This window comes from Balaenoptera acutorostrata, chromosome 1, assembly GCF_949987535.1.
Source record: "Balaenoptera acutorostrata chromosome 1, mBalAcu1.1, whole genome shotgun sequence".
Classification (NCBI taxonomy): Eukaryota; Metazoa; Chordata; class Mammalia; order Artiodactyla; family Balaenopteridae; genus Balaenoptera; species Balaenoptera acutorostrata.
Genome location: NC_080064.1, coordinates 97,156,817 through 97,178,400, shown reverse-complemented (window position 1 = coordinate 97,178,400; position 21,584 = coordinate 97,156,817). Strand labels below are relative to the sequence as shown.

The window sequence follows — 21,584 nt, the reverse complement described above, 5'->3', positions numbered from 1 at the left end:
GGGGAGGGCTGAGCCCTCCTGCTGGCCCTCCTGGGGCCCCAGGCTACTGAGTTCACCCACCAGCAGCCACCCCTGGGCAGGACTGTGTCCCAGGGCTGCAGGAGGAGCACCTTCCTGGGACATTTTTGTGTTGTTTTGTTACTTTAAGAATTCCCATTTATTTTGCGTGGGGTGGAGAAGGAATGGAGAGACAATGATTATAAAAGTAACGTGTTCTTTGGGGAAAAGTTGGAAAATACAGAAGAGCACAAAGAAGAAACCACATAGAAGCCCCCCTGCAAAAAAGCCCTAAAGATAACTGACATTGTTTCCTTTAGTACCTTTTCTTCAAGCCAAGCTGCATAGGTTCCAATGGCACTCCTGCCATCTCCGGGCTGTAACCCAGGATAAATTACCTCTCGCCTCTTTGTGCCTCAGTTTCTCCCTATCTAACTTGGAGATGAAAATAACAGAACCTACTTCAAAGGGTTGTTGTGAGCATTCAACAGATAGGTGCCTGTCACAGAATGGATGCCGAATAAATGTTTAGATTCACATGCTGACGTTTATTTCTATGTTTAGATTTTCGTGATTACAACTCTTTTTTTTACAAAATTGAGTATTACCATTTTGTAACAAGCTTTTTTTCACCTAATACAAAATCATGAACATTTTCTATATTTAGATTTACAATGGCAATGTTTTCTGTTTCGATTTACATGGTTACAAGTTTTGTTTAGATTTTTTCTATGTTTTCATTTGTATGATTTCAATTTATGTACTTCTTTGTTTATTTCACAAAACTAGGATCTTACAGTATCTACCATCGTGTGGCCTGCTGTTTCCATCTAATGCTGCACCGTGAACTTTCCCGCGCATCACTGAGTAGACTTTTACACGCGGTTTTGAATGGCTGCATTGTGGTCGCCTTGGGCAGTGGATTGAAATGGAGACAGGAGCAGGCGTGCATGACGGAGGCGCTGGGTGAGCCCCCTCCCCTGCACACCCATGACAGGCGGCCAGGTCAGGCCCAGGGAGGGCGACCCAGGCTGCTGTCCCTCTTGGGGCAGTGAGCTGGGCCCATGTCCGTCCCCTCCCTTGAGATCATCAAGGGCAGGCCCTTCTTAGAGACTGCGCCTTCCTAAGCAGCCCTCCCCGGCCTGACCCATGGTTCCTCTTTACGCCAGCTTTTCTGGAAGCCTGCTCTGAATCACAGTCCAAGGTTCAGGCCTCTGGTGAAGAGCTTTCCAGACGTCCCTGAGGGCCTTTCCGCCAGGGCTGTCTGGGTAAGGGGAGGCTGGATGAATCTGGGCCCCTGGGACCACCTACCTCCCTGGATGAGGGGTGGGATGCAAGATGGAGGGGAGGGAAGAGGAGGCATGTGTGGAGTGTCACCCAACAGATCCAAGGCTGGATATGGAGGCGGAACCAATTGCCCAGAAGTGGGGTGAGGGGTACTGAGAATGTCATCTAGATTGTCATCTAGAAGAACATCCTGCTGCCATGGACAGTTAGGAGAAGGAAGGAGAAACAAGGCCTGAGAACTGGCTTTAGGCTTGGGGGGTTAGGAGACTGAGGAACTCAGGGTGAGCTAGGCAAATGGGGGCAGGCCTGAGATTCTAAGCCCAGTCTCCCAGTCCCTGGATGGGGCTGTTTCTAGGAGCACCTAAGGCCCAGCCTTCTTTCCTCAAAACTTAATCCTCCGACACCACACAGGCCCCACAGAGTTGACCATTTGCCCTCAGATCACCCCCTCCCAGCCCCCTCCTGCTGCCAGACCCCTTTCCTTCCTCGGCCTCTGTTGGGAGGGAGGTGGAGGTGAGGAGCACAGCAGAGTTGCCCCGGGGAACCAGGCCAGAGGCCGTGTGCGCGGGATCCTCCGCTGGCTCAGGCCCCTTCTCTCCCAGTGAGGTCGGCCCGTCCAGCTACTCCCTGGACCCCACTCTATATCTGTCTGCTTCTTCTACCCCTGGAATGTAAGCTCCAAGTGCAGGGATGTCATCGCTCTTATTTACTCTGTCTGGCTCATAGAAGTAATTTGCCCTGCATGCCAGCACAGGGGGCAGCAGAGATGGGGTCTGTTTCTGTGACTCCCAGCAGCCCCGGGGCCAGGCACCAGCCCCTGGTCGTGACCACCATGACTCAGGCCCCAGGCCCCCAATCTGACGTGGAGGCCGTGCCTCGTCTGTGAAGGAAGCCAGCCAGAGCTCGGGCTGGACGCTGCTCTGGCATTCAGTTCCACGAGCCTGAGGTGCTCCTAGCTGGCACCCCACCGCTGGAGGCCTTTCAGCCACAAATAGGCCTCTCTCCCCAAATAACCAGAGCCCTGGCCTATCTCCCTCACTGCTCTTCATGAAAGCAGAGCTCTCTTTCCCCAGAGCCCTCCAGAGATCCCCCCTACCGATCAGGGTCTGCTCTGGAATCTCCGAGAAGCCCAGGCCTGCTTCCCGGGTCAGGCCAGGGTAGCCTGGAGGGGCTCCTTGACCCCTTCAGTCTAAAACCTGTGCACCTGGGTCCATCCCTACCCCCCATTCCTCAGCAGCCTCTCTCTATGCCCTGAGAACCAGCAAGTGGCAGGGCCCTCCCGGGAGGCAGGGACCAGCTGCATCCTTGTCACACCTTTATGCAAAAGCTTTCAATGAGGGGCTTCCCCGGTGGCGCAGTGGTTAAGAATCCACCTGCCAATGCAGGGGACACGGGTTCCAGCCCTGGTCCAGGAAGATCCCACATGCCATGGAGCAACTAAGCCCATGCGCCACAACTACTAAGCCCGCGCTCTAGAGCCCGTGCTCTGCAACTAGAGAAGCCACTGCAATGTGAAGCCCGCAGACCGCAATGAAGAGTAGCCCGCCATCACCGCAACTAGAGAAAGCCCGCGCGCAGCAACGAAGACCCAACGCAGCCTAATTAATTAATTAATTAATTTTTTTTTAAAAAAAAGGGTTCAGTGACTCCACTTACACCAGATGATAAAGACACACGTATCCCCTGTCACCTGCCACCACCTGCCTGCCATACTCAAACACACATGCGTGCACACATACACACACACACACACTCTGACCATTCCCAGTTTCTAATACTCCATTTCACCCATCCATCCAACAGGATTTTTACTCCTTCCACCTGGCATTCCCTTCCCACTTCATTGCTGGGCCAAACTCCTACATGATTTTTAAGCACTGACCCCAGCATCCCCTTCTCTGGGAAGTTTTCTCTGATGCCCCCAAACAGAGTATGGTCCTTTGTGCCTGGGATGCCACAGTGTATGCATTTGTCCACAGGTCCTCTTCTCCTCTATAGACTGTGGCAATAAACTGCCCTGGGGTCTCAGGCATTCCAGTCTGATGGGCACATACCCCTCAAGGTGACACCTGCAGTAGTGGAGGGACGTGTGTACAAGGCATCTGGGAACCCAGGGCCAGAGTCCCCACCAGTCTTAGGCAGTGGGAAGGCTTCCAGAAGAGGCAGAGCTTACGGGTAGACACGAAGGATAGTGGGCTTTTCCCATGGGCGGAGAGAACAGCAGGTAGCTAGGTACCAAGGCATGACGTGTCTAGGAATCACAAATCATTCTCTGAGTGTAAAGTACAAGTGGCAAGAAGTAGGGGGAGATAAGGCCATAATCAGAGGCAGGAGCCTGAAGTTGATGAAGTTCCTATTCCATTAAGTAGGACCTATGGCGCTGTTTGCTACATTTGGGTAAGAGAGAATACGAGTCTCTCATCTAGCCACCATTTCATGCGCTGCTGCTGACTAATTTATCAAGGCGACGGTTCAGGGGCGAAATGATGCCCAAAGTGATCCAAGTCCCAGTTTAACAAAGAATGTAATAGTGAAAGCTTTTAGAAGGAATTCTTTCTAAATCCTTTGAAATTGAATTCCTGGACCTTCTAGGTTTCCCAGAATTAATAAGAATTTATCCAATAAATTGTTAGATATCTTCAAGTTTTAATAAATTTGTGCATCTTTTTTAAGTGCCATGATAAGGCATTTGGATTTTATCTGGAGATGAGCGGGAAGTTAGTGATGGGCTTTAGACAGAGGAGTGAATGATCAAATTTCCAGTTAAGGAAGATCCCCTGTCTGCAAGGAGGAGGGGAACTAATAACAAGACTGGAGGCAGGGAGGGTAGGAGACTCCAGCACCGTCACAGGCAGACAATTTGACAAGCGGGGGGTGGGGACTCAGGCCTTGACAGTGGGGTGGGAGGAAGATGGATCTGTACAAACTTGCTAAGGAGATGGGACCCACAGGATGGGTGATGGGCCAGGTACAGGGGCTAAGGGAGGACTTGGGGTGGCCCCAGTGCCCTGCTTGGATGGTTGGCTGGTGTCGGTGCCTTTGCTGAGCTGAGAACATGGGAGGAGAGGCTGGGTGGTTTGGAGGGAGACACTGAACTCAAGCTGAGTTCCAAGGTGTCCCTAGCATGTAGCACAGTGCCTGGCAGAGAGGAAGCCCTCAGTATATAGCTGTGGAGTGAATGTATAAGTGAATGAATGAATGAATGAAATGAGTCCCTAATCCCTTCCCCTCCCACCTGTGTCCTGGCTCCTGGTGCCCCAGCCAGGATTACTTTGCCAAAGAATTGCTTTGACACTTGGAGCTTTCTTTGTGCAGAAGCATCTGTTTGGTCCCCCAGTCCCCAGGGATGAGGGGCCTGGCCTCTCCATCTCTCCTAATGCTCCTCTTCCCTGGAGTGGTTCCACAATGCCTGGCACTGAAGAAGCCCCAGGCCCAGCCCCACCCAAGCTGCAAAGGGCTCCTGTCTGAGGAGACCCACACTGCTCCCAAGGGTACTCGTACAGGCCCCTGCAGATGCAAGATGCTGAGGATGCAGATGGAGCTCTTTGTTTCTCCACCTGAAGATTTCACATGGATTTCTGCAGTGGGCTGCGCCCCTCCCCCAGCCCCCTCCCCCATCCTCCATGAGAGTGCCACCTGTGCTGGCCCCTGAATGTGAAAACGGGGAGAAGACTGTGGGAAGGACAGGGCCTGGCCTGAGCTGAGTAAGAGACACAGTCTTGGCTGGGCACCTGGGCCGGGGCTGGGGCCAGGACTGGGGAAGGCAACGAAGGGACAGGCTGTCCTATCTGGAAAGAAGCTGAAGGACCAAGAGGCTGAGACCCAGGGAACAGAACAGCCAGGGAGGTCAGGAGAGCTGGTCCCATGTGGCCACGGCTGGGGGCTGGCTCAGCAGCCACCTGATCCCTGGGCCCCTAAAGCTGGCTGCCCGGTAGACTCTCTTAGGTGGGGAAGGCCCCTGGCCAGGATCCCCTTCCTGGACTCCAGGCCATCCAGGCGGTGTTGGCTGGAGTGGGGGCAGGGGAGGAGGCTGAGATCTCCTGGAATGGACCCAAGGAAGCGAAGGGTGGGCGTGCTGGCTCTGCTCCCAGACCACAGGGCTCTCCAGCACAGATCCTAACCCGACAGGGCCCAGGTCTCTGCCCACGAGACCCACCGCCACATGGACACGGGCATTTCCCTCCCTCCTCTCCCCTCCTGCCTCACTCCCTGTTTACACCCTACCTCCCCTGTTAGACTGTGAACCCCCAGAGGGCAGGCAGCCTGGGTGCCAAGGAAGGCTTTTAAATACCATGAAGCACGAGGACTGGGTAGGTTCATGAATAGACACAGAGGCAGAACTCAGTTTCCTATCTCTGCTGAAGCCACCCAGGCTCAACCAGAGGTCTGAGGGCATGGGGTAAGGGAGGGCAGGGAAGAGCGGAAGAGCAAGACTGATGAGGGGGAGGGCTCCCTGCTGGCTCAGAGGGGAAAGAAGAAAGGGCAGAATGAGGTGGGCCCTGCTAGGAAGAAGTCTTATCCCTCCACCTAATGCCCATGGTGGTCCCGGTCCCCAACCTTCATCTGCTCTCACAAACTCCACATTCTGCTTGCAGGTACCACCTGGGCACACACGATCACGAACCCACACGAACCCGCATGCGCAGCACACACAGGCACACGTGCCAGCCCACAGCTGCCCCCAAGCCTGGGGCCCACCTCCAGCCGCCTGTGCCCTGACCACAGATGCCAGACTCTCCCGAGCCATGGGCGCCCTCTCCTTCTGGTCCCAGCCCTGGTGCCTGTTGCTGACCTGGGGCCTCAGAGGAGGTACCCAAAGGGGGAGGGAAGAGGGGGCCACACACTAATGGCAGAGGCAAGCAGAGGAGGAAGCTGGGAAGCAGGAGTCGGGCTAAGCTTGGGACACATGTCGGCGCAGGCATTGCCACAGGCCCAGGCTTTGGTGCTGGGCAGGTGGTGGCCTAGGAGGCCTTCCCACCCATCAGAGTCCAAAGAGCACGGGTGTGGCTGCCTCATGGCCTCACCAGCGTTAAGACCCGTCTGCGCAGTCGGGGCTCACCTGTCACAGGGCCTCTGCCTGTGGCTGCGCCTCTAGCAGAGAAGCCGCTGCCTTCCCGCCACCAGCGCCGGACCACCAGCTCAAACAACTGCCCCTTCGGGGGGACCAGCCACCAGGCCTCACTGGGACCCAGGTAAGGGACTGGCCCTCGGGGAGATCAGGGCCCAGCCAAGCCGCGGGGGATGCCGGGGCGGTGGATGCAACTCAGTGAGGCTTCCCAGGCCGGGATCTCCTGCCCATTGTCAGATGTAGCCAGGACAAGAGGCCCTAAGAAGAGCTTGGGACTCAGCCAAGGGCTAGCCGGCCAGAAAGCAGGGCAGGGAGGGCAGGGCTCCAGCCGCATCTCTGGGCTGCTTCTCCCAGGGTCCGTGATGCAGACACGAACCCCTTCCCTGCTCCAGGTCCCTAAATTTGGGGGATAAATGGGGAAACTGGGCTGCCACAGATCCCCCCTTCCCAGGGGCAAGGAGGCCCCCACTCCTCCACCCCCCACCTTTCATCCCCCCATCCCCACCCCCACCTTGAGGATCCCCCCACCCCCTTCCTGTGTCATCAGGATCTTGAGCAGCAGATGTTTCCCTGGACCTGCCCACAGAGACCCACAGGGACCATCCTTGTGTGAGGCGGCTGGTGGGTAGGGAGGGGAGCTAACCGAAACGCCGTTCATTTTCTCTTCTTTGTCTTCTGGATCTAGAAGCAGGAAGTGTTGCAGTCTGAGAGGTGCAGCTGGGGAGAGGGAGAGCAGAATTTTAGTACCCCCTTACCCTTGGAGAGGAAAGGGTTCCTCCCAAACAAGGAAAACAGAGACCTAGCCACAATCCCTTAATTGTTTACTAGCAACCGTTTCCCCAGCATTGAGTCATCTTATCAGATCTTCTGCTATTTTCATAACAGTCCTAGTAACAGGGGTGTGGGCTGCTCTCTGACACTTTGCCCAGGATATTCCAGGGTTTCTGAACAACTCAGAGGCATCACGCAGATGCACGGACACCCACGGAACTGACACCCTATTCGTGATGCATACTTACATCATTAAAGTAACACAGTCCCTCGACCCACACACTCAGCTAACTCCCGCCCCACCCTGCACATACACACGCACCTCATTTACTTCCATTCCGTTTCAACATATACATATTCTAGAGCTCCTCTATGCCAGGAAGGCGCTGTGTGGACAGCAGTGGCAAGATAAGTCCATCCTCAGGAGGTCACAGCCCAGTGACAGAGGCACATATATAGACAGTTAAAGCATGGAGTTTGCAGTCAGACACGGCTGGGTTCATTCTCTATCAAATACTTACTTGAGATCTCAGGCCTGTTACCCTCTTTGAACCTCAGCATCCTCATCTGGTAAATGGCATAATAACAGAACCCATCCAGCAAGGTTGTTCTGAGGATTAAATGAGTTGATGGGGGTAACATCTGTAGAACAGTGCTCAGCACATAGGATCAAGGAAGTATAAGCGATGGTAGTGAAAATTAAATGATATAAGGTTTATAAGGCACTTGGCATTAGGCTCACAGCACTAACCAGGGTGGCTGCTCTTGTTAGAGAGGAACATACAAGGTTTGGTGTGGCGTTAGGATGATGGGCAGGATGGAGTGGGGTGGTCAAGGAGGACTTCACTGAGGAGGTGATCCTTAACCTGGAATCTATTTATTTATTTAGATTTTTTTTTTGAGTTAACCTTGGTTTATAACATTGTATAAGTTTCATGTGCCCAACATTATATTTCTACTTCTGTATACACTATAGCATGCTCTTCACCAAAAATTTAATTTCTATCCATCACCACACAGTGATCCCCTTTACCCATTTCCCCCTCCCTCCTGCCCCTTCTCCTCTGGTAACCACTACTCTGTTCTCTGTATCTACATTTTCGTTTGGTTTGGTCTGTTCATATATTTTGTTTTGTTTGTTTGTTTCTTATATTCCACAAAAGAGTGGAATCATATGTTATTTATCTTTCTCTCTCTGTCTTATTTCATTTAGCGTAACACCCTCAAGGTCCATGCAAATGGCAAGATTTCATCTTTTTTATGGCTAATTCCATTGTATATACAACATCTCCTTTATCCTGCATCTGTTGATGGGCACTAAGGTTGTTTCCATATCTTGGCTATTGTAAATGCCATGATGGACACAGGGGTGTGTATTTCATATTCTTTGGATAAATACCCAGAAGTGGGATTGCTGGATCATATGGTAGTTCTATTCTTCATTTTTTGAGGAGTCTCCATATCGTTTTACACAGTGGCTGCACCATTTTACATTCCTACCAACAGTGCACGAGGTTCCCTTTTCTTCACTTCTTTTTTTTTTTTTTTAATTAATTTATTTATTTATTTATTTATTTATGGCTGTGTTGGGTCTTCGTTTCTGTGCGAGGGCTTTCTCCAGTTGCGGGAAGCGGGGGCCACTCTTCATTGCGGTGTGCAGGCCTCTCACTGTCGCGGCCTCTCCTGTTGCGGAGCACAGGCTCCAGACGCGCAGGCTCAGTAATTGTGGCTCACGGGCCCAGTTGCTCCGCGGCATGTGGGATCTTCCCAGACCAGGGCTCGAACCCGTGTCCCCTGCACTGGCAGGCAGATTCTCAACCACTGCGCCACCAGGGAAGCCCTTCTTCACTTCTTTACCAACTTTTTTTTCTCTCTTGCCTTTTTGTTAATAGCCATTCTGACAGGTGTGAGGTGATACCTCGTTGTGATTTTGACTTGCATTTCTCTAATAATTAGTGATGTTAAACATCTTTTCATGTGCCTGTTGGCCAACTGTATGGCTTCTTTGGGAAAATGTCTATTCCGTTGAGCTGGAATTTAAAGGGTTGTGTGGGGAGGGCCTCTGAGCAGAGGGTTCAGAGGATGGAAAGGCAAAGAGACAGAAGATTTAGTAAGACATTCAGGAAAGTGCAGATCACTGACACATCCTACAGAGCCCCATCATAAACGTGCATACAAATGCATGTGCATGCACACACACACACACCCCTCCTGAGCAGGTCCCCAGCATAAGAGCCAACATTGGCCTCCTCCTAATTTGCAGAATTGAAACAGGCTTGGACAAGAGGCTTGCTTTGGCACGGAAGGCTGCTGACCCTAATTCCTTCCCTCCAGAAGCTAGGCACACCCATCTGGCATCTTTTACACTCAGGCCCAGGATGGGATCTGGTCCCAAGGTCCTGTCCACCCAGCTTTCCTGAGCCCATTGGAATGAGCTTTATTGGCCAAATAATGGGAAACTGGGAGCCTGCCTGGGGGTCTCCAAGGCCCAGCCAAGACGGAGGGCTCCTCAGCAGAGGGTACGTCTGGAGAAGGATCCAGAAAGACCTGTGGTCCAAGCCTCAGGCCCAGGTCAGGGATGGGCTGCAACAGCAGCTCTCCCACCCAGCTCTGCCCCGGTATCCCTCTCCCCAGCCCTGATTGCTGTCTCTTCCGTTCATTTTGGGTTCTAGCGAGTCATCTCAGCAGCGTCAACATGTCCCGGCCCAGCAGCAGAGCCATTTACTGTAAGCCGTCCCTCCAGTGCCCTCTCCCATTCCCTCCCACTGAGCTCCCTGAACCCCCTGCCCTCCCTTCTCTCCCTCACCATGCTCACCACCCCCTATTGCTGTATATGTCTCACCTCCTTCTTCTGCCCCCACATCCTTGCTTTGTGCCACGGCAGTGCACCGGAAGGAGTACTTGCAGAATCTCACCTCAGAGCCCACCCACCTGCAGCTCAGGGTGGAGGTGAGTAACCCAGGGGCCCCAGACAGTTTCCTGATTCAACCCAAGTTTTCCCATGTGTCCACTGCCCTGACAAAAAAACAGACATCTGAGATAAGTCTCTGCCACAGAAGCCAATGGCCTGACCCAGTCAGAGCAGGTGGGTTCGGGCCCAGCAAGCCTAACAGCATCTGCTAAATGTGGGGAAGGAAGATGGGCAGGGAAGGCCAGGCTAGAGGTTGAGGTGGTGGACGTCTTATCCCCGGGCAGGAAAAAGCAGCAGAGGGACAGGTCAGGAGGCACCTGCCGCCACCCCATCCCCCCCTGTCTCCCAGTCCACCCCCTGCCCCAGGAAACTGCTCTTTGCCCAGGATCTGGCACAGCTGGAGGAAGGAATGTGTGAGGTTAGCGGTCCCTGTGTGAGGACTTGAAAGGACCACTGTGTGAGAGCGGAGCTTTCTGGGCTTGAGCTCCCCGGGCAGGCCTGCGCAGCTTAGGGCCTACAATGGAAGCTCTGGCCCTGCGTGGGAAGACAACACTGGCTCTGCCACATCTAGTTGCCTGGAGAGTTGCTGACACCACAGCGAAAGCTCAGACTGGAAGGGTGTGGCAGAGAAGAGAAGACACCAGGTCAGGTCGAAGGTCTGGGGTAGAAACCGCCCCTGGGCAGCAGCAGATTTAGGGCCCTCCCGGAGAAGAAGCAGAAGAAGCAGCGAGGGATGCTGGAGCAACCGTCTGGAGGCTCCAGAGGGCGGCAGAGGTCAGGGCCCCCCAGCCAGCTGGGTTGGGCCCAGGAGCACTGGGCTTCACGGAGGGATGGGGGTTAGGAACCGGCTTCGGTTAGTTCTAGCAGGCAAGAGCAAGAGGAGGCATGTTCAGGATGCCAGGGCATTTGCTCATGATGTCAGAGCTCCTGAATAAGCCAGCCGTGTGAACAGGGAGAGGAGCTGGGAGCTATGCAGAGGGCAGCGTGGTGGGATCAAGGGACAGGAGGCAGACGACCTCCCCCCAACAAGGGCCTGGTGGGGAGGGTGAGGGGCAGGACTGTGACCTGTGAAGGCAGTGTTTGGATAAGAGAAGGGAGGGGTCTCCTCAAGGATAAAAACACTGCTGGAATGATCAGACTAGCAGGGGGCAAGGGCCTGAGTGGAGACAGAGGTCAGTATGGACCTCTCCAGGCAAGAATCAGAGAGAAGGGGGGCTTGACTTCTTCCTGAGAGACTGGGAGGTGATGGATTAGCAGAAGTGGGACGTGCCTTCTGGGCATGGGGAACAGCATGAGAAAAGGCATGGAGACAGGAACGCTAGGTCAGGGAGGAGATGGACCAGGCTGGGATGGTGATTCCAAAGAGGGCAGAGGAAGCCAGGGGCAGAATTTGAGCATCCTATATATATCCCACCCAGAGAAGTTCAGACTTATTTGTTGGGTAGTTGAAGCCCACATCTACCACGATCTAGCCCCCTCAGCTGGCCTGGACTGTTAAAGGCCATGACTGTCCTTCCTCCAGAGTCCTAAACCCCCTCCTACAGCCCATCAGATCCTGACTTGGGGGCCCCATCCTAGCCTGACTGCCTCTGGCCCTCACACTGGCCCTTGAAGTTTGCTTTATAGGGATTGCCTGGCACTTCCCAACAAGGAGGCCAGGGACATGTCTTCCCCCTCTGCTGCCTTTCCTCCAGCCCCCAGCCCTGCTCATTCCCACCTGTGATTCCCCTTCTCCAAACCTTCTCCGAGTCCTGCATCTCCTCCTCTCCCCTCAGCACCTGCTGACATGTAAGCTGGGGACGCAGGGAGTCCAGGAGCCCAAGGATGCCCTGCAAAAGCTGCAGGAAATGGATGCTCAGGGCCAGGTGTGGAGCCAGGACTTGCTCCTGCAGGTCAGGGATGGCTGGCTCCAGCTGCTGGACATCGAGACAAAGGTCAGCCTCCCACCATTCCCCGCAAGGGATCATAGCTGACCCAGGCCGTGGGAAAGCAAGCACCAGGCATGAACACCATCGATCTGCGTCCCACACGGCAACCACCCCTTCCCGTACACAATACATACCCAGGACTGGGAAGACACGGGGGACAGAGGCACAGGGTCAGGGGAGACGATGCCCCACCCCAGACCACTAGAAGGGTGGAGCAACCCAGGTCAGGAGCTCCCAGGAGTCAGCCTGGCTCTCAGTGACCTCACAGCTGACCTCTCTGCCTGGCCCAGGAGGAACTGGAATCTTACTGCCTGGACAGCATCAAGGTCATGGACGTGGCACTCAACACCTGCTCCTACAACTCTGTCCTGTCCATCACTGTGCAGGATTCAGGCCCGCGAGCCACTAGCACTCTGCTTTTCCAGTGCCAGGAAGTGGGGGTGAGTAGGTGTGGAATCCAACAACCATCACGCCCCCACTCCTCCCTGACCCCCCATCCCCAGCCTGTCTGACTGCTGCTTCCTGCAGGCAGAGCGACTGAAGACCAGCCTGCAGAAGGCTCTGGAGGAGGAGCTAGAGCAAAGGTAGGCAGCCTCTGCCCCAGCCCACCTGCAGGACCTCAGAGCTCAGGTCTGGGTGGGCCAGATCCTGCCCCACATCTGGGGGAGCCCAGGAGCCTGTGGCCCAATAACATAGTCATTGACTTGGGGAGGGGCCAGGCTGAAATAGGGCACAGATGGGCATGGGGAAGGGGCTGGGGCTGGTCCCAGGGAATTCTGGAGGCTGGCCTCCGAGGCTGATGTGGGATGAACTGGTCCCAGAGAGCAGGCACATGAGGCAGGGAAGAGTCAGGGAAGGGTTCAGATGGAGACCAGGGAGCAGGGCTGGTCGGGCTCCTGGAGACAGGGAGTGGTACCCTCGGGTCCTGGGGCAGAAGGGTGGGCAGTGCCTCTGTCCCAAGAACCCTGTCAAAGCTGTGTCCCCACCATGTGCTCACAGACCCCGATTCGGAGCCCTTCGCCCAGGTCAGGACAGATGCAGGGGGCCTCTCCTGGAAAGGCCGATCCCTAAGGAGCAGGTACCTCCTCTGGAGTGTGGACCCCTTCCAGAACAGCACCACTGGACAACCCCAGAGCACAGTAAGTTTGGGAGTGGGGGCCAGTGGGAGGAGAGGATTCCCATCAAAGATCAAAGAAGTTCTGGGCCATGGTCCCCTCCCATTGCAGACACACCGCCAACCCCAAGGCCCCTGCCACACCACTCCAGCATCCAACAGTCAAGTGCCTTCACTTTGCCTCCTTCGAGGAGGTCCCCATCCCCTGGGGACCCAGAACGGGATAAGGTAACTGCAGATTGTCTTGGGATCGTTGAGGATTTTTGGTCCTGGCCCAAGGGAGGACACCAGTCGTCTCCCTCACCCCAACGAGCCAGGTGCCAGGGTGACCAAGGCAGGGCCTGGGCTGAGGAGGGACACGGAGCCTTGGTCAGACCCTGGGCTGGGCCTGAGGCTCAGGCTTGTGGTAGGAGGTGGCGGGGGGGTCAGGGTTGTGAGTTCCAGGGTGGGCCTAACTGCCCACTCAGGCCATGGGTTGTTTGGGGTCCAGGAGGTGCTGAACCACATCCTAAGCGACATCGAGCTATTCATGGGAAAGCTGAAGGAGGCCCAGTCAAACACCCGTCGTAAGAAGAAGAGACAGGGGAAGAAAAAGATGAAGAAAAAGATAAAGAATCAGGGGGGTGAGTGCTGAGGGCCAGGGGAGAGGAGTGGGGGGAGAGTTTTGGGATGATCTGTGACTCGCCACCTTCCCACTTCTCTCTGTAGGGATAACAGAGGCACATTACATCGACTGCTTCCAGAAGATCAAGTACAGCTTCAACCTCCTGGTATGTGGCTCCCCACAAGCTCCCCAGCCCTTCCCCCCGCCCCACCTCAGCAGTCCCCTCCTCTCTTGTCTCACGGACACAAGTTCCCCAGCCCTTCCCCCCGCCCCACCTCAGCAGTCCCCTCCTCTCTTGTCTCACGGACACAAGCTCCCCAGCCCTTCCCCCCGCCCCACCTCAGCAGTCCCCTCCTCTCTTGTCTCACGGACACAAGCTCCCCAGCCCTTCCCCCCGCCCCACCTCAGCAGTCCCCTCCTCTCTTGTCTCACGGACACAAGCTCCCCAGCCCTTCCCCCCGCCCCACCTCAGCAGTCCCCTCCTCTCTTGTCTCACGGACACAAGCTCCCCAGCCCTTCCCCCCGCCCCACCTCAGCAGTCCCCTCCTCTCTTGTCTCACGGACACAAGCTCCCCAGCCCTTCCCCCCGCCCCACCTCAGCAGTCCCCTCCTCTCTTGTCTCACGGACACAAGCTCCCCAGCCCTTCCCCCCGCCCCACCTCAGCAGTCCCCTCCTCTCTTGTCTCACGGACACAAGCTCCCCAGCCCTTCCCCCCGCCCCACCTCAGCAGTCCCCTCCTCTCTTGTCTCACGGACACAAGCTCCCCAGCCCTTCCCCCCGCCCCACCTCAGCAGTCCCCTCCTCTCTTGTCTCACGGACACAAGCTCCCCAGCCCTTCCCCCCGCCCCACCTCAGCAGTCCCCTCCTCTCTTGTCTCACGGACACAAGCTCCCCAGCCCTTCCCCCCGCCCCACCTCAGCAGTCCCCTCCTCTCTTGTCTCACGGACACAAGCTCCCCAGCCCTTCCCCCCGCCCCACCTCAGCAGTCCCCTCCTCTCTTGTCTCACGGACACAAGCTCCCCAGCCCTTCCCCCCGCCCCACCTCAGCAGTCCCCTCCTCTCTTGTCTCACGGACACAAGCTCCCCAGCCCTTCCCCCCGCCCCACCTCAGCAGTCCCCTCCTCTCTTGTCTCACGGACACAAGCTCCCCAGCCCTTCCCCCCGCCCCACCTCAGCAGTCCCCTCCTCTCTTGTCTCACGGACACAAGCTCCCCAGCCCTTCCCCCCGCCCCACCTCAGCAGTCCCCTCCTCTCTTGTCTCACGGACACAAGCTCCCCAGCCCTTCCCCCCGCCCCACCTCAGCAGTCCCCTCCTCTCTTGTCTCACGGACACAAGCTCCCCAGCCCTTCCCCCCGCCCCACCTCAGCAGTCCCCTCCTCTCTTGTCTCACGGACACAAGCTCCCAAGCTTCTCCAGCTTCTCCCCTGGAACCACCCCTCCCCACCCTTGGGACTTTTGGAGAAATGCCAGGCTCCCCAACAAGGCCCAGAACAATGGGGCCCTGGGGTCCTGGTGAAGGTAGGGTGGCAGGAAGGGTGGTAACAGGTTTCGCCTTGTGTCCTCAGGGAAAGCTGGCCATGATGCTGCAGGATACAAGCGGCCCCGTGTTGGTACACCTCCTCTTCCAAACTCTGAACTCCGTGAGTCGGGGGAGGAGAGGGTGGTGCAGAGGGACCTGCTGAAGTTAAGATCAGACAGAGGCCAGGGTGGGAGGTAGGGGGCAGAGGGAGTCTGTGGGTCTCCCCCTTGCTCACCCCAGCACATTCTTCTCCTTGACCCCAAGACACCATCCCCACTATGCACTGTCCTTGACCCCAAGGACACCAATGGGGACAGCAAGGAGCAGGCCTGGGGCAACGTGGTATTGCAAAAGTGGGAAGCCAGGGACCCCGGGCCCTTTCCCACTCCTGTCTGGCCCTGCAAGAGCCCAGACTTCCTGAAACCTTCTGTCCCTCCTCAGATCCTGGAGCAGTGCCCTGAGCCTGGCCTAGCAGCCCAAGTGATCTCACCCCTCCTCACCACCAAGGCCATTGACCTGCTGCAGTCCTGTCTAAGCCCACCTGAGAGTAACCTCTGGAAGGGGCTGGGCATAGCCTGGACCACCAGCCAGTAAGTGACAACAAAGCCTGAATGAATCAGAGGCAAGGGACATGGGGGCATAGGGCAGGACACACAGGGCAGGAGGTGGCAGGCTCTACATTGTGTCTTAAAACAAACAGAAATTCTGTACCCATTAAACAATTAAACAAAACTCTGTACCCATTCCTCCCACTCCCCAGGCCCTGGTAACCTCTATTCTATGAAATATCTCAAAACAAATTGAAGGACTACCTGGAGTGTCCAACTTTTAATTAGGCTAAGTACAAACAATGAAAACAAAACAAAACAAAACCACCACTTACCATCACCCACCACTGAAGGGAAGCATTATTTCAGAAAAAAAGAACAATTCTTCCCAAGGAAGGAGAGTTGGCAACCTTCTACTAAAATTTTTCTCATTTTTGTCAAGGACAAAGTGAAAACTCTGTCTCAATTCCTGCCCAGATTTTAACAATTACTGACGTAAGAGATGCTGCAAATGTAACATCAATAAGAGTTGCAACCAACCAGCCAAGGAGCTAAGAGAGAAAGAGATATTCCACGCGGGTGGAACCATGAGATGGGCAGTTGGGCGGCAAGGCCAAATTGATGAGAGCTGTGGGGAGGGGAGGATGAAACCAGCTTGGATATGCTGAGCTGAGGTGTCAGTGGAAACTTCGCAGAGACAGAGTGGCCTGGGCTTTGGGGGAGAGGTCCGGCCTGGCTACAAGAGTTTGAGAACAGTCAGTACAGAAGTGATAGTTGGGGCCACCTGGAGGTAAGCACTGCAGTGGGAGCCCCAGAGCTCACTTTAACGAGCATGGTCTGCTCTCCCCATGAGAGAAGGGCCTGGGGAAACTTCAAGGTGGTGAAAGGAAACAGGGTTAAGGAGACAAAGAGAAATTCCAGAGAGTTAAAAGGAGAAACAAAAAAGCAGAAGCATGAAAACCAAGAGAGAAGAGGGTTGGGTTTTTTAATATAAATTTATTTATTTATTTTTGGCTGTGTTGGGTCTTCGTTGCTGCATGCAGGCTTTCTCTAGTTGCGGCGAGCAGGGGCTACTCTTCACTGCAGTGCACGGGCTTCTCATTGCGGTGGCTTCTCTTGTTGCGAAGCACAGGCTCTAGGCGCGCAGGCTTCAGTAGTTGTGGCACGTGGGCTCAGTAGTTGTGGTGCACAGGCTTAGTTGCTCCACGGCACGTGGGATCTTTCCGAACCAGGGATCGAACCCGTGTCCCCTGCATTGGCAGGCGGATTCTTAACCACTGTGCCAACAGGGAAGTCCAAGAAGAGGGTTTTAGAAAGAGAAATCAACGGGGAAAAAACCAGTGGTTCTAGGATTCTTTTTGCCTAATGAGCAGTTTTTCTTTTTCCAATTCAGCCCCATTAAAGGATTTTTGTGTCCAATTCATCTAAAGCCATAAATTATAACTTAATGTAATCAATTTCTTTTATTGTGGTAGAATATACATAGGATAAAAGTTAGTTAAACTATTTTTAAGTGTATAATTCAATGCCATTAAGTACATTAACAATGTTGTGCAACCATCACCACTATCCATTTCCAGAAATTTTTCAGCATCCCAAACAGAAACTCTGTACCCATTAAACAATCAACCAAAACTCTGTACCCATTCCTCTCTTTTCCCAGCCCCTGGTAACCTCTATTCTATTTTCTGTCTCTGTTTATTATTTTAAATATAAAATTAAGTCAGATGTGGCCTAAGATGTTTTCTCATTTCTTAAAGTAACCAAAAATGAACGAATGAATGAAATGAAAGACAGAAACACAGAAAATAGAATAACTAAAGAGTTGTAAAAACTCTCAAAATAGTTAAATTTCAGGTAAATTTTATTCAGGTTATTTGATTTTAGGCAAATTGACCCCAAACTATAAATAACCCTAAATTCTGTGGTAATCCAGAAGGATATAGACCATACAAGGCCCTTGGATCTGGCAGTCAGGAGATTATCAGGACTTTAGAAGAACTAGTTTCAACAGAGTAATGGCAGAGGTAAAAGTCAGGTTGCAAGGAATAATGAAAGAACCAGAGGTAAAGAAATGTAGGCAGGGCATATGGACACATCCTCAAAAAACTGGACAAAGATAAGGTAATAGAATGACAGCTTAAAAGGCACAGTAACAGAGTCAAGGGAAGACTTGAGCATGTTTTTAGGGCAAAGAAAAGGAGCCAATAAAAAAGATTCAGAAAGGGGAATAATTTACTTGTCCCCGTTGAATAAATTAGCTGCCTCCTGTGTCCCATGCACTGTACTATGGATACAGCTCTCAAGGAGTTCAACATAAGTAAGAAACACAGACATGTGAGAATCATGTGCAATTCAGCGTGAGAGGAGCAATAATCCAGGGTGTCTGGAGTTCAGCAGCATGCAAAGAGGAAGCATTCACCTCTGCTTCCGAGACGTAGGGAGGGGACTTCTTCGAAGAGGGGACTTGGCATTCCCCAGGCCGGCAAGCAGAGCATGACTGGAGACCACAAACTGTGCTGCTCCTCCTGCGTGCTAGGTGATGGGTGAGGGGGAGGCTGAATGGCAAGTACCAGCTCCCACCCTAGAGCCAGCCAGAGCGCTCTGCTGTGATCACAAGGGGGAGTTCCACATACTAACCCGCTAGAAAGAAAGAGATCTGCTGCTGGGGAACTATAACCAGTTAGACCCCGTGGGGGTCTTCCAGCCCTAATGCTCTGCGGTTCTACCACTTTCATTCAAACCCCCCATCAGTGAGATAAAGTACTCATCTCTTCTGGTGTTGATATGTCTGCACTTTCACGGGCCGAGGTGAGGCTGGCCCACGGATACCTGCACTGTGGGATTTGTACATGCTTAGCTGTTCGCTCCTATGTGGGTGTCCTGGGGCCTTTGATCAGTGCACGTGGGCCACATCCTCCACTACCTAGAAGATTCCCCAGGCTACGCCTTGTCATCTCTGCCCTCTCCACATCCCACAGCCTGGCACAGAGTGGACTCAGCCTTGTTCTTTCCCCAGGGCCAACTGGACAGGCAGTGAGCCCCTGCCCTACCAACCCACATTCTATGATGGTTGGCAGATTCCAGAACCTTCCTACCAGGTAAGGGGAGCTTAGCACAGAGTCCTATTCAAAGCCCTAGTCTCTGGCTGGTTTCCACTATCTCAGTCCAAACCATGGTCACATGACACCTAAGTGGTAGGTGGGTTCTGTGTGGTGGGCAGACAGGTGAGGGGATATGAGGCAGCTGTGTGCAGGTGGGTCTGTGGTCTCACACCCCACCTCCCTACCACCACGCTGGCTGACATCCTGCTCTTACTCTGTTCTGCCTCTACAGGCACTTTCGAGATACCAAGACTCTACTTCCTTCCGGTATGCCCTGGGTTTAGTCAGGACCATATGGTTCTGGGGAGGGAGGGACAGGGCTGATCCTGTGGATCTGTGGACTCTACATGTCACTGACCTCTGGGCTCTCTTTCAGCCAGGCACGTACATGTACAGGCACACCCCTCCCTTATCTTGGGTGAAAAGGCAGTTTTTTACCTTCCTAGGCTCCAACCCCTTCTTCTTTCAATACTCCCCACACATACCTCTGATTTCCCAGAGCTTGAGTATTAAGTGCTCAAAGGAGAGCTCAGATACAGAAAATTCCACTGCTGGAAGAGTCTTGAGAAATCAACATTTCAGACCCCTTCTGCTTGTAGAAACCCACACTCCAAGCCCACCTAACAAGGACCTGCCCTCAAAATCTGTGGAAGCCCAAAAGTCACCATTAGACTCCAAGGCGGGGGGATATCTGGGGCTCTGGGGCTGAAACAGGGGCCCAGTCTCTGAGGCCCCACTCTCCAGCCATCCTGACTCTGTCTCTGGGGGTAGTGGGGGAAGCCCTAGGTTAGGGAGCAACTTGCACTTTGCTCAAGAGGAGACACACAACCATGGACCCCACCCAGTGCCCTCCAGACCCGGACCTGTCAAGCCAGCCCTGAAAATGCAAGTCTTATATGAGTTTGAAGCTAGGAACCCACGGGAACTGACTGTGTTCCGGGGAGAGGTACTGGAGGTGAGGCATGGGCTTGAGCTGATAAAAGGAGGTGGTGGTTGGTGGGAGCTGCTGGGAGCATGGAGCGGGTGGCCTAGAGAGGGAGAGAGAAGGTGGGGAAGGGCCAGGAGGGAGAAAGCCTGGTCGGGGAGGGGCAAGGCTGGTCGGACAGAGGCTCGGGTCACTGCTGGAGTGACTCTTGGCAGGTTCTGGACCAGAGCAAGCGGTGGTGGCTGGTGAAGAATGAAGTGGGACGGAGTGGCTACATCCCCAGCAACATCCTGTTGCCCCTGCAGTCGGGGTTCCTTGGAAGCCAGAGCGAGTCACCCCTTCGGGTACTACCCAGCCTAGACTATTCAGAAGCTATAAAGCCTGAGTCAGAGGTGGGGGCAGGGAGGATTCAGTGACAAGTGGAGGAGATGGTCCCGGTTCAACTTAATCAGTATTATCACACGCTTACTGTATCCTGAGTTTATTCGTGGGACCAGAGCAGAGAACAAGCCTTGTGCCTATCAGACAAGCGAACCATGGAGTGAGACAAGTGATCTGATGGAAGCCCAGAGAAGGGACCCAGATGATGGTGGCTGTAGGTGGCTCTGAGATGAAATGGCCTCTGACCCCCACTTCCCCTGATTCTAGGCCCCAGGGCTTCGACTTAGCTCAAGGCCCGAGGAGGTCACAGCCTGGCTGCGGGCAGAGAACTTCTGCACTGTGTGAGTGCCAAGTCCCATGGCTTTACCTCTGTAAACGTCTCAGATAATAATCAGGCACCCCTCCCCATCACAAGAGTCTCTTCCAGGGCACTTCTCCCTTCAACCTCAGGAGCTATGAAATTAGTTTCAGCCAATATGTTTCTCTTACTCCCTGACCTCCAGATACCCTTTCCGTGCATTCTTCTGTCACCCCAGTCTCCAAGCCCAAACAGCCCCTTCTCCACCCAGACACCCAGGCCTGGGTCCTTCCGCCCCACCACTGACAGTTTCTGCTGTTTCTGTTCCCAGCACCGTGAAGACACTCGGGTCCATGACGGGGCGCCAGCTGCTTCACATGAGACCTGGGGAGCTACAGATGCTGTGTCCCCAGGAGGCCCCACAGGTCCTGGCACGGCTGGAGGCTGTCAGAAGGATGCTGGGGGTGAGGCCACCCTGGGATCCTGACCCCCGCTGGAAATGTGGGATGATCCCTGAGTGAGAGTGTCAGGTGGACAAGCCAGCAGCCCCAACCCTGGGGTGGCACTCAATGTGTCAGGTCTGGCCACAGGACAGTTCCCCAGGAGCTTGATTTCATGTGCTCAGGCATGCCTTGAAGCTCCTAGCTGATTGTTGGCGTCAGCTCTGGGGTCCCTCACCTGCCACCAGCCTCACCTCAACCTTTTCTTTCCTCAGATGAACCCTTAGGCAGCAACTCAAACACCTCCAAGACCAAGACTTTCTCACAAGCAAGATGGCGGATCTGATAACTCTTTAGAGCCCCAAGAATTCTTCTTTCAGGCCCCCAGGTTGCAGCGAACCCCACACCCCAGCTCACACAGCAAAGAAGATGAGCAAGCCCAGAGGTTGAGACAAATAGTGCCCCTTCTTGCTGTGTTGAGAGCTCTCTGCAGTTGCCACCTATTTATTGCATCTCTTTCCTGAGCCTGGAGCACTTAAGCCTAGGTTTGTCAGGACTCTGTTTAGTCCCCCTCCTCCCCAATAAAAGTATCTTCAAGCTTGTCACGCGCCTCTCTTGCAGCTTCCTCTGGCCCTGATGGAGGCCAAAGGCAGAGAGTCAGGAAGAGCTGGGACGCTGGGCATGAAA

The 21,584-nt window shown here is 54.2% G+C and overlaps 1 protein-coding gene across 1 annotated transcript; it reads left to right on the top strand.

The window, feature by feature from the left end:
• The first annotated feature begins 907 nt into the window (after positions 1-907).
• On the top strand, positions 908-21,402 carry EPS8L3 (EPS8 like 3). The gene is made up of 19 exons (XM_007169451.2): positions 908-963; positions 9,796-9,849; positions 10,008-10,072; positions 11,810-11,968; positions 12,253-12,402; positions 12,491-12,546; positions 12,962-13,101; positions 13,189-13,304; positions 13,567-13,699; positions 13,785-13,846; positions 15,248-15,322; positions 15,643-15,791; positions 18,769-18,850; positions 19,086-19,120; positions 19,625-19,808; positions 19,994-20,122; positions 20,427-20,500; positions 20,789-20,921; positions 21,173-21,402. Exons 1-19 carry the CDS (start codon positions 948-950, stop codon positions 21,182-21,184), a joined length of 1,824 nt encoding a protein of 607 aa, XP_007169513.2. The 5' UTR covers positions 908-947; the 3' UTR covers positions 21,185-21,402.
• The last annotated feature ends 182 nt before the right edge of the window (positions 21,403-21,584 follow it).